Source organism: Penaeus japonicus, unplaced genomic scaffold (assembly GCF_977035675.1).
Source record: "Penaeus japonicus unplaced genomic scaffold, GWHDUDI00000001_assembly GWHDUDI00000010, whole genome shotgun sequence".
NCBI classification, from domain to species: Eukaryota; Metazoa; Arthropoda; class Malacostraca; order Decapoda; family Penaeidae; genus Penaeus; species Penaeus japonicus.
Genome location: NW_028234412.1, coordinates 34,049,216 through 34,061,715, shown reverse-complemented (window position 1 = coordinate 34,061,715; position 12,500 = coordinate 34,049,216). Strand labels below are relative to the sequence as shown.

At 42.0% G+C, this 12,500-nt stretch overlaps 1 protein-coding gene across 1 annotated transcript in view; it reads left to right on the top strand.

The window, feature by feature from the left end:
* The window catches only part of LOC122266064 (uncharacterized), a 43,022-nt gene that overhangs the window by 12,962 nt on the left and 17,560 nt on the right, over positions 1 to 12,500 (top strand). The window contains exons 3-10 of the mRNA XM_086540379.1: positions 3,848 to 4,028; positions 4,232 to 4,333; positions 4,560 to 4,640; positions 5,172 to 5,213; positions 5,896 to 6,003; positions 9,534 to 9,596; positions 11,529 to 11,674; positions 12,252 to 12,498. Of these exons, the coding sequence (XP_086396505.1) occupies positions 4,232 to 4,333; positions 4,560 to 4,640; positions 5,172 to 5,213; positions 5,896 to 6,003; positions 9,534 to 9,596; positions 11,529 to 11,674; positions 12,252 to 12,498 (789 nt within the window). The 5' untranslated portion in view covers positions 3,848 to 4,028. The remainder of the gene's footprint in view (positions 1 to 3,847; positions 4,029 to 4,231; positions 4,334 to 4,559; positions 4,641 to 5,171; positions 5,214 to 5,895; positions 6,004 to 9,533; positions 9,597 to 11,528; positions 11,675 to 12,251; positions 12,499 to 12,500) is intronic.

Genomic DNA, 12,500 nt, shown 5'->3' with positions numbered 1-12,500 from the left:
TATTACATTTTTTCTTCTTCTTATTATTATTACTTTTGTTTTTTTTTATTATTATTACCTTCATTATCTTATTATTATAGTTGTTGTTATTAATATTATTGCTATAATCATTATTATCATATCACTGATATTTGTGGATATCTTTCTCTCGGTTATTTTCTCTTCCCTTTTCTGTAAATGTGTTTGCTTGTTGTTTTTCTTGTATGTGTTTTTCGTCTGTCTGTAACGAAGCTAGGGAGGTCAGGTTGGTCATATCTGACTATAGGTCAAAGTTCATTCGTGAGGGCACTAGTTAGTGGACGCCTTCCCTCCTCTCCTCCTCCTCCTCCTTCTTCTTTTTCCTTCCATCCTTTCCTATCCTTCTTCTTTTCTTCTTCTCCGTCTCCTTCTCTCCTTCCTCCTCCAACTCATACCTTAGTCATTATTTTAAAGGTAAACTGTATGAGAGAGAGAGAGAGAGAGAGAGAGAGAGAGAGAGAGAGAGAGAGAGAGAGAGAGAGAGAGAGAGAGAGAGAGAGAGAGAGAGAGAGAGAGAGAGAGAGAGAGAGAGATTTGATTTGATTTGATTTGATCATACTAAGTTTAGAGGACTAGATACAGGAGGGGGAGAGGAGAGGAGAGAGAGAGAGGGAGAGAGAGAGAGAGAGAGAGAGAGAGAGAGAGAGAGAGAGAGAGAGAGAGAGAGAGAGAGAGAGAGAGAGAGAGAGAGAGAGTTTACGAGATACCTTTAATGCTCCTTTGGGCCTTGCTTCAAAATAGTTACAGCTGCAGTTGTTATAATAAATCATTGTATAATTATCACCCGCAAAAAAAAAAAAAAACCAGAAGAGAGAGAGAAAAAAGCGGAAAAGAAAACGAGAGAAATAGATAAAAAAGAAAACGAGAGAGAATAAGAGAGGAAAAGAATATCACAATGAAATGAATTCATCATAGTTTATTCACGATATTGTTCCTTTCAAATCACTACATATAAATTGCACTTCGTTGCTCGCCCGGACACCATAACGAACGACCGTTAATTATAGCTTAGTTATCAACCATTTTGGGCAGGGGTGGGGGGGGGTGGGGGGGTGTAGAGGAGGAGGGATCTGATGTGGAACCGTTAACTGCTCGTTAGAGATTGCAATCGGTGGCAGGCGATCGTGTGGCAATTGAAAACTACGAGTGATCTTTGTCTCGGTGCAACGGTGGAGGTGAGGTATTGAGGCAGGGGAAGATTTCATCAAACTTTTCTTCCTTATTTTTGTTTTTGTTCTAGTTCTTTTTCTTCTTCTTCTTCTTCTTCTTCTTGTTCTTGTTCTTCTTGTTCTTCTTGTTCTTGTTCTTGTTCTTGTTCTTCTCCTTCTTCTTCTTCTTCTTCTTCTCCTCCTCCTCCTCCTCCTCCTCCTCCTCCTCCTCCTCCTCCTCCTCCTCCTCCTCCTTCTTCTCCTCTTCGTTCCCTCCTCGTAAAGTCATGTTAACTCCGCAGAAGGCCGGAAGGTACGCACTACCCAGGTCTTTGTCATTTTTTCATTTAATTATGTGTCTAGTAATTTTGTCAGAGAGAGGCAGAGAGCGAGAGAGAGAGAGAAGAGAACGAGAAAGAGAAAGAGAAAGAGAAAGAGAGAGAGAGAGAGAGAAAGGAGAGAGAGAAAGAAAGACAGAGAGAGAGAGAGAGAGAAGAGAACGAGAAAGAGAAAGAAAGAGAGAGAGAGAGAGAGAGAGAGAGAGAGAGAGAGCGAGAGAGCGAAAGGGCGGGTGTCAACGCCACGCCGATTAGTATTCTCCGAATATTGTGGAAAAGAATGAGTCTAGGAACAGAATGAGTAAAATATTTATGACTGTAGTTCGTTTTCAGGAAATATTACTGACGGATTGTGAAGGATTTTTATGGGAGGGATGACCATGGCCCAGGAAGCAGTCGGTTGCGTTTTGGATCGATTTTTATCGTGTGGTTCATTTAAAATGAGTCTCCTTGATAATTCGGTATCTTTTAGATTTTTGTTGGTTTGCGCTCTCTGGGTGTTTTATATTCCTTTGTTATTATTATTGTTTTATGTGGTTTTTACTATTTTTATGAATATTATTGATTCATTATCATCGTCCTCACTGTTATTAGTTTTGTAATGTCAGTGGCTATTAGTATTATATGTGTTTTACTATTTGTAAAGGAAGAGGTAGCTTATATTTCCATTTATTATACCACCATCACCACCACCACCATTCCTTCCGATAATCATTAATTCGCTACTTTTGCAAGTGCAATGCTCGAGGGAGTATGAACCTACCCTTCCAGCCCATCGTTCATGTTGACACCTCGACTCCGGAGCGACTGAAAGATCTGATTTTCCTTCGGCGAATGGCTCTCGCTCGCCACGACTAAATGATTAGCAATCGATGAGTGAAATAAGTGTCTAATTAGGATACGAAAAATAGCAGTTGAGTCAGTGCTACTTCATTACCATTGGTCATTTCTAAAAAAAAGAAAAAAAAGAAAGAAAGAAAGAAAGGAAAAACAAAATCTGAAATAAAATGCCAGCTATGGATGAAGGTCGTTTTTTTTTTCTTATACGATGATAAGCCTCAAGAAGAGAGAAGGAGAGGGAGTTGAGAGGGAGAGAGAAGGAGTGGAAGTGGGAGAGGGAGAGGGAAATAGAAAGAGAGGGGTAGAAAGGGAGAGACAGAGAGAAGGAGAGGGAAAGAAAGAGAAAGGAAAAGGAGATGAAGACAGACAGACAGACAGAGACCCACTCCCCAGAGGACGACGTCGCCAGTGACACGAGGCCAAGGTTAAGGCCGACAGGAAAGGCAGAAGGAAAATGCTCCCAAGTAATGATTCCTCTGGGTCATGCTCGAGGAGGGGGGCCTCATTAGCCAAAGAAATGCGGGTGTGTGCTAAAAGGAGAGAGGGAGAGGGAGAGGGAGAGGGAGAGGGAGAGGGAGAGGGAGAGGGAGAGGGAGAGGGAGAGGGAGAGGGAGAGAGAGAGAGAGAGAGAGAGAGAGAGAGAGAGAGAGAGAGAGAGAGAGTGAGAGAGGTGTCAGGCAGGCAAGCAAACAAGCAAGCAAGCAAGCAGACAGACAGACAGACAGAAACAGAACAGACAGAAACAGAAACAGAATCAGCCCTACAGAATACAGAAGAGACACCCTCAGAAGAGAAGGAGGGGGAAGAAAAATCACAACCACGAACTATAAGCCGAGTTCCCCGTGGCACTACACACGAATCTCGACTCCAGCCAGCTGACGTAATCTCCGGCTTGTGTCCTAATGCCTCCGCTTTGCCTTAACGCGAGCACGATGAGAAAATGAGCGCCCGGGAGACCATTAGCGAGCGAGCCAATTTGGTTGGGCGGTTTGCGGAGGGCGGACCCCGAGGGACGCTGGAGGGACCCCTGTGGGCGTTGTACGTGGGAGGGAAGGAGGGAGGAGAGGGGTGGGGTAGGAGGGATGGAGGAGGGGAGGGGAGGGGAAGGGAGGGGGGAGTGTCTCAAGAGGTATGGGCTGGTGGTGAGGCAGGAGGGATGGAGGAGGGGAGGGGGAGGAGGGGAGGGGGGGTAGAGGACAGGGGAGGGTGGATGTCTTGTGGTGGGCGTGGGTGGTTTTGCGCATCTTGGGAACACCTCCGAGGTTCTCCCGAAATGAGGCTGAAGACTTTTGCTCCATGTTGCGGGCGTCGTTATTACATCGTGAGGGAATGCGAGCCGGAAAAAAAATTCGGTCAAATTAGTTACTTGGTTGAAGTCTTGGCTTTATTATGTAAATCTTTTTTTTTTTTTATCTTTGTCATCAACGTGTTATGAGTTTTAAGTCTTTGTATAGTTTTATAGATATATACATATATATAATTTCTTATTCTTTCTCCCAACAGGCACAAGGAAGGTGACAGGAAAGAGCGAAGACATCGTAGTGAGAATTAGCAGTTTGCAGAAACGTTACGAGAAGTTCCAGAAGCTCACGTCCAGGGATCCGGCCCCCCTACCCCCACCCCCCGCGTAATGGCCCCCGGCACCCTGCTTTGCACACGCTGGTAGTTCTCACAAACCGCCAACGTAAGTAAAAAAGAAAAAAAAAAAAGAAAAAAAAAGTTTCTGATGACTAGAAAAAAGAGAGAAGAAAACTTAAAATCACTTTGTTCTTTTCTCACGTGTACAAACGCGCGCCTAGCTCAGTAATGACGCGACTGAATTCATGTTCATTAACGTAATACCAATTTAATTAATCTGACATTTTCCTCCCCCTTTGCCCACCGCAGATGCCGGGCAACGTGCGAAACACAGGGCAGAATGACTCGCACAGGACGCCCATTACCTCTGCCGCCCGCACCAAATCTCTCGATTGCTTGGCTGATAAATCCGTACGTTGTATTTTCCTTTTGTGTTATATTTCTCTTGTTTGTTGTATTTTTTTTTTTTTATTATTCTTTCACAATTTGTCGAGTTTTGTCATGATTATATTATTATAATTTGACTAGAGTTGGGAATAGCAACGAATGAGGAGGCACAAGCTCTCCATAGGCGATGCACGAACCAAATTGCTATAATCGCAACCGAGCAATGTTGACTGACCCTTTCCCTCCCCAGGATAAGACGAGTGAGTATGTCCCGTCCAGGATCACGCGGACGCAGCCGAAGATCAAGTCCGATGCTATGCAGTTCGTGAAGGTGAGTTCGGGTCTTTGGCGTTTTTTTTTTTTTTTTTTTTTTTTTTGCGGTTTTCAAGAAACCTTTCCCGATTTAGAAGGAGCTTTTTTTAAGACTCTTTTTAACATTTAGAATAAAGATTTTTTTTTCGCATTGGTGAGTCCGTCTACCCCTTCTTGATAGTGTGTGAAAGGACTGTGAGAAGTGTCGCAGAGTGTCACACTTGTTTGTGTTGTTTGCGTCACTTTGATCTTTCCCTCGAGGTGCTCGGGCACACTTTTCTCAGGCACTTTCACGGCCATCAAGGGGAATAGGATTTGCACAGAGCCAGGGTAGTAGTGAGTGGTGTTCGGGTCACCCTGTGTAGGGCAGGCGTGGCTCTCCGTTTCCTTGTGGTAACAGTTGCGAGTGATATATCGCCACGGCTTGCATGCACTATGGCAGATGGCATTGCATGACTTATCCATATAAAAAAAGAAAAAAAATAATTATCGATCATTGGACTCTTTATCTTTATGCTAAAGTGCCTTATTTTTCTCCCTCCCGGTCCAGCCTCCTTCAAACTTTGCACACAATCGGTGGCAGCGCCCTCAGGTAAACTATGTAGCCATGCACTGTAAAGGTCCTGCCGTTGCAAGCCCCCTGGCAGGACTCTGGAAACGTAATCGCCACAAACTCGCATGCTTTATGTTGGCATCACTATTATTGTTTATTCATTATCATTACTATTATTGATATTATTATTGTTATTATTAAAGTTGTTACCATCATTGATATTACATTTGTCGTCAGGCCTGTTATATTATCATTATTGTTATTGTTGTAATTACAATTATCTTGGGATGTTAGTCATCCACCTGCTTACATATTTATGTCGGCGAATGTAATGACGGCACACTAGACCTGCTAACAAATACTTGATGCTGCTTCACATTAAAGCAAGACGGAGAGCTGTCTTACTGTATTTCTTTTGGGCTAAAATTCTGATTTCAGGAAACCCTGTTCTCAGTACATCCAGTGCCTGCAGCTGAAGTTTCGACCTCTACTTCTTATATGTGTATATATATATATATATATATATATATGTATATAAATATACATACATATATATATATATATATATATATATATATATATATATATATATATATATATATATATATATATATATATATATATATATATATATAGATGCATGACCTTCTTAGCTAGATAAGGAGACTAGATTCTAACCTGAGCAATTGATTTCAAGCGCTCCCCTTCCCTCGCCCCACAGACCGGGCCCGCGGTGCTGTACAAGTCGGCGACGGAGCAGATTAAGAAGGCCGAGGCCGTGAAGGCCATGAGAAAGCACCTGATCGCCGAGGAAGAGGATTGGCAGCAGGTGCGTGTGTGTCACTCGGCTCGAGTCGGTTCCTCTCGGGTTCTCCCCCCCCCCCCCACCTCTTTCCCCCGCGGCTCTGCTCTCCATTTGGGACGTCGTAACGATTTATCTTTCTGCCTGGTCATTGCAAAAAGAATGGTATGAGCAGGTAGAGGGATATATAGATCGTTATGGCGGGGAAAATGAGAGGTTGGCCGCGGAACGGAGGTGCCGTTGTGGTGTGCTCTGGAGGCCCGCCATGACGGCACTCGGAGTTCCTTTATCATCTTTTTGGTTATTTCTTCTCTGTTTTTTTTCGCCTTGGGAACTAACTGAACCCCAATAGCATTTTAAACTGAATCCTGCACGGATGCACAGTTGATGAAACCCCCTTTTCCAAGGAAATAATTCGGAGGAACTGTTTAAGGATTCGGGTGTCTCTGTCAACGTAACTCTCAAACTAGGGTGTTGGCCTTCAAGTTTTTAATAAGAATAAGTAGTAAACAAAGTAGAACTAACCATCCTCCCTCCCCTTCGTGAACAAGGGTACGAGTCTCGACCGGTGGATGTTACTAACCTAAGTCGAGAGGCATGCCATGTCTTCCAGTAACAAAAACAAATAACGATCTTTTTTTTTTTTTGTTTGTTTTTTGTTTTTTGTTCACTAACGATGGGCCAATGCTGGTACTTCGGAACCTCACGTGCTGATGAAAAGAGAACAAAAAAGTATCACAGTGAGTTCGCAGTTTCTCGAGAAAGAGAGAGCGGCTCCAGCATTACGTAATGGAAGAGACTAAGAGCACGTGACGTTCCTTTTGCCGGCCGCCACGTGTTTGATGAATGACGTGGTTCAACTGCATAGATTCCTTTGCAAGAGACCTGGGCGTTGATGAACATGTGTCTTGGTTAGCTGCATGTGTTATTGTGAATCCCGGGGTAGAGTAGAATATGTTAACACAACACGTGCGTTGTATATACTTGTGTGTATACAAGGTAAGACGGATTCCGTTGTGTGCGTGAGTGAATGTGGGTAAGCGAGCTAATTCTATTTTGGAGTGTACATTACTCTTAAATAATGACTGTTTCATTGCATTATGCGTGCATTTTGAAATATCCGTTGATGCTGCATGTCAAGTGTATGTTAAGAATAGCCAGCGCGTGAATGTGAATTCAGTGTAGCATGTTGTATTGTGTGATAATTCTAGAGTAAATAGTGGTCATCGGGAATGTGGCTGGAGAATTATACTTTTATGGCAGTAAGATCACGCCTTGAGGAAAAAAATAACGTTGAAACACAGGAGAAAATTTCATATGAAGTAACGTCTAATTTCGAGGATGGTCTTGTACGGCAAAACGAATAACGATATTGTCGGAAATGTGATAACAATACAAAGTTAAATCCTCTCCAGTGCATATCTCGAGGGCACCGTAAGCGATAGAGATGTGCATAGAGCATATAGAATTGTCTGGCATAAACGAATTGTTCTTTTTTTTCTTTGTATGTTTTACTCAAACGTATCCTGCATTCACGCTAGGACTCCGTTCTGTAACTGACTCCTAACTGTCACATTTTCTTTTCTTTAAAGTGATTATCTTAATCATCTACATCTTGGTTTCCTGCCTTGATATTTAAATACTTTAAAAAGAAGCCAAGTAGATGTAGTCAAGTAGATATTATTTATATATATGTATAGCTTCAAATGTAGCTCAGTGTGCATTTACGAGCAATTATAGAGGGATATGGTTAATTGAGCTCCTCAGCTGTCGCGTAAACAAGCCATCTTATTTCCCAACGTGTTTTTCCGTCGGTCGTTAAATCTCTACTGACTAATAACCGCCATAATTAAATTCCTGTGTAAGCGTCTCTTGTTCAGTGTGTTCTAACTTCTGTGTGACTAACATTACTAATGCTAATACTAACTCAGAGATAAGTAGCATTTTTCTAATCTTTTTTATTTCTTACCTTTTGATCATGATTTATCATTGTTGTTTTTTATCATTTCAGTTTGTATTATTAATGGATAAAGTTTTTTTTTTTAATGATCAGATAACTGAATACAAAAAAATATAGTTAACGCATATATAACTTTTAGAGCTGTTTTTGCTAAGTTAGATAACTTTTTTTCTTAACTCATTTAACTTTTTTTTTTAAACTAAGGTACTTTTGTATGTGTAGGTGTTTTGCAAGTGTGTTTTGACTGAACCGGTAGTGAAAAAAAACAAGAAGTACTCCTCTGAACACCACACTACCGCCACAGCTGACCCCCTCTTTGTAGCAAGTCACTATTAACCACAATTGTCTTTTTTTCCCCATTTGCCGACTGATTGGAAATGTTTCCCTTCAGTAACAATGAAATCCCGCACCGTATTCCCGGTCTCTCCCCCCCACCCCACCCCCTTCCTCCTCCCCCTCCCCCCTCCCCCAACCCCGAGTTTATAAGAAACCAATTATTTCCCAAAATCTCCCCCCGTCGCCGTCAGTATTGGCTGGAATATTAATGGTTTATTGTTTCCCCCTCCCCCCTCCCTCCCCTTCCCCCCACTACCCCCCCCCCTCATTCCAAGCTTCAAAAGAAAAGAGAGAAAAATAAGATACAATACGCGGGCATTCTTTTGTTCATTGTTTTATTGAGCATAAGTTTTTTGTGTTTCTTACTTAGCATAGCTGGCGAGTACTTAGTGGTGAAGGTAGATGTGAAGAGAGAGAGAGAGAGTGAGTGAGTGAGAGAGAGTGAGAGTGAGAGTGAGAGTGAGAGTGAGAGTGAGAGTGAGAGTGAGAGTGAGAGTGAGAGGGAGAGGGAGAGGGAGAGGGAGAGGGAGAGGGAGAGAGTGAGAGTGAGAGAGAGGGGGAGAGAGAGAGTGAGAGTGAGCGAGAGAGATTGAGAGAGACTGAGTAAGAGTGGATCGGTCTAATTAAGTGCTTTATATTGTAAACAGTATCCAAATGTTTCACTGTCTTCCACTATTCATGGAACTATTAAATGCTAAATACCACATTTAAGAATCCCCAGTGACCTTTGATATTGCCATAATATTCACTGGTAATGATTTTTTTCTTTAAGCAGATAGAGAAAGAGAGAGAGAAAAAGAAGATAACTACCTAAATAAAAAAATAATAATAAAAAAAAAGGACTGGATACTTTTCTCAGTAACTTCTCCCATGTCATCGACGGAAGAAGTAAACTAGACTATTATAAAAAATGACACATAATCCCTTATTACCAAAAGCACTCGTCCCTAAGACTTTTATTTATTTATGGCGACACTGAGTTCTGCCATCGGACCCTGTTGATAAGTGTATCTGAAAGGGTGATGATCTCAAGTAACAGGCATGGAGAGAGAGAGAGAGAGAGAGAGAGAGTGAGTGAGTGAGTGAGTGAGTGAGTGAGTGAGTGAGTGAGCGAGCGAGTGAGTGAGTGAGTGAGTGAGAGAGATGGCGAGAGGGATACAAACAGACAGACAGACAGACAAACACAGGGAGTGAATGTGTGCACGTGTGGGCTGTGGCCGGTGTCTGGGCTAGTCACTGACAGTGTCCGTTCCTCCACTAGCAGCCCTCCTCCTCCTCCTCCCAGTCCAAGAGCCCGTACGATGAGGACACAGATTGGCAAACGGTAAGTGGCCAGAATTCCCGTCCCCTTTTCTCGTGTACCAACTGCGAGCAGCGCGGTTTTTTTCCCCTCCGTCCGCTGTCTTTGTGTGTGTGCGCTTCTTTCCCGCACCCATCCATCACCTGTTGTTTTTGTTTGATTTATTACTTTTATTGTCAGTGTTATGATTTTGAAATCAGTTTTTTTTTGTCACACACTAGCCGTCCAAGCAGCGGCTTGTCACTCTTGGTGGTATGACCTTTTATGGCACTGTGATGACCTTCATTGACCTAAGCTTTCCCGAGCATGCACGTTAGTTTCATTGCGGAAATCTAATTATATTTCCTACACCAGTGCACCACAAAAGTGTAATACTATGTATTTCTTTCGTATCTTTCGTATTTTTATGTTTTTTTTAAATACTTTAATCACAAATATAGTTGTTGTTTTTTGTATGATTTTGTATACAAAGAAGAAAGAGAAATGAAGCTTGTTCTATACTCTGCTTTAGCAAGCATATAGATTTTAGCTGCTTTGTGACACTGCTAGATAGATCTACGCTACTGTAGTATAGCCACACTTTTACACGCCTTCGATATAAATAGATCATATGTGAGTACTTAATATAGATTTTTGGTTCGTGTATATAAGTTAGCATAGAGAGAGAGAGAGAGAGAGACAGAGGATAACCTACGGTACCAGGGAATTTCGCAGGTGTAATATCACGTGAGTGAGTAAGAGAGAGAGAGAGCAGGCGAGCTTTTAAGGTTTCTAGGCGGAATCAACCACAGAACAGGGAGTGGACTACGCCAGTGAGTGTTGAGAACCATCCCAGTAAGACCCAGCTGGAGGAGGTCTGGTTATCGTGAGATTAGTGGAGTCGAGAGGCAGGGAAGAGCTTTGCTGTTTTCCTTCGTTTTTTTTTGTTTTTGTTTTTTGTTTTTATCTTCTTCTTGTGTGATGGAAGAGGAGTTGGTAAGAGGATGTGATTGTTGCAAGGATGGCGGAGATATTCACAGTACGTGAACTTCTGGGCGTCCTGTGGGATTACAGTTCCTATGATGAGTTTGAGGAAGATTTGTCGGTAAGGAGATTCAATATTGATTTAGTTCTCTATGTTGGTTGATTAGTTTTATATCGATTAATGCATTAGATGATTTGGGTTTTCTGTCTTCTTAATTTTGCAGTTTTTTGATTAAAAGGTTTTCTTTTATAGGGAATCGTAAGAAAAATTGTTATGTTTATCGGGATAGTTTGTCATTGCGAAGCTTAATTAATTAATGATGAAAATTGTCTTGCTTCGGTTGTTTATTGTGTATCTATATGACGAGGAATATTTAGGTACTCTTGTATGATTTTTTTTCTTGTATTGCAAAAGTTGTAAATCTCTGTAATATGTGTACTTTTTTTGGCTTATTCGTTGATGTATAGTATTTAGTTATTAGTTCTTTTCTTATTTAAGTTTGTCATTGCATCCGTCTATCACCCGTACGAATAAACACACACACACACACACACACACACACACACACACACACACACACACACACACACACACACACACACACACACACACACACAAAATTTATTACTTTATTTGTTACAATCATATCTTCTTCACTTTATGCTTAGTACTTCTTAAAATCACAATAAAGTACAGTGGAATTATTTTAAACAGAATACAAAAGCTTTTTTTCAGTTAAATGTATAATAATGTTTCATTCTTTGTTACATTTGTATACTTTTATATACGTATTTATGTTACTGAACATCTATAAGCTATATAATATATCTTCAATGAAAGCTTTATCACTGCTAATGTAATTATCATTCTTAATCATAGATTTTCTAATGGCACAACCGTTTCAATATAATATATACTCCATTTATAAATCACTTTCCGACAAAATCAACCAGCGCCTTTGTTCCGAGCTAACGAAATCGCCCCTATTGCAGAATCTGGACAAATGGAAAAGCTCTCGGAGAAAACGGAACGAGGACGCGCTCGAGAGAGTCATCGAGATCAAGAAGAACGAGCAGGAGGAGGAGCTGAACCGAACGCGGCGCAAGAGCAAGACCTTCAGCGAAATGCAGGAGGGAAAGTGAGTTGAGGCCGTGGGGGGCGGGGCGGGGTGGGAAGGGAAGGGGGGAGGAATGGGGAGGCGGGCGAGCGAGCGAGCGAGCGAGCTGTCCCGCGTCGGGGCTGCGTTGGGGCCGGCCAGACGGGGAGCGCTTATTGCTCGCATTCTTCTATTTATTAGTATTAGTATTAAATATATATATATATATATATATATATATATATATAGAGAGAGAGAGAGAGAGAGAGAGAGAGAGAGAGAGAGAGAGAGAGAGAGAGAGATAGATAGATTATATAGCCTATATATATATATTTATACATATATATATATATATATATATATATATGTGTGTGTGTGTGTGTGTGTGTGTGTGTGTGTGTGTGTGTGTGTGTGTGTGTGTGTGTGTGTGTGTGTGTGTGTGTGTGTGTGTGTGTGTGTGTGTGTGTGTGTGTGTGTGTGTGTGTGTGTGTGTGTGTGTGTGTAATATGTCTACATTTACTGTATAAGCACATATATATCCCACTCGAACTATATTAAAGATTATAGGAGCTGCTCCAACGGGAAAATAAACGTAAAACTGAATTCCCTCCTTCCACAGGAACAAAAGAGGTCGAAGGTACAACCTCGTGGTGCATGACGATGACAACAATGACCTGGCTGACCTGGGGCTGTCCACCGTCAAGAGCAGCAGTTCCCTCTATGACGGGCAAGAAGAGAATGATGTCAAGGACCTGGACCAAGACAATAAGGACGCCAAGAGCGACGCAGGATTCTGCACGGGCTCGGACACGGGCAGCGACGGGGTCTTCGCCGAGGACAACATCAGCGACACGTCCTCCGCGCTCGT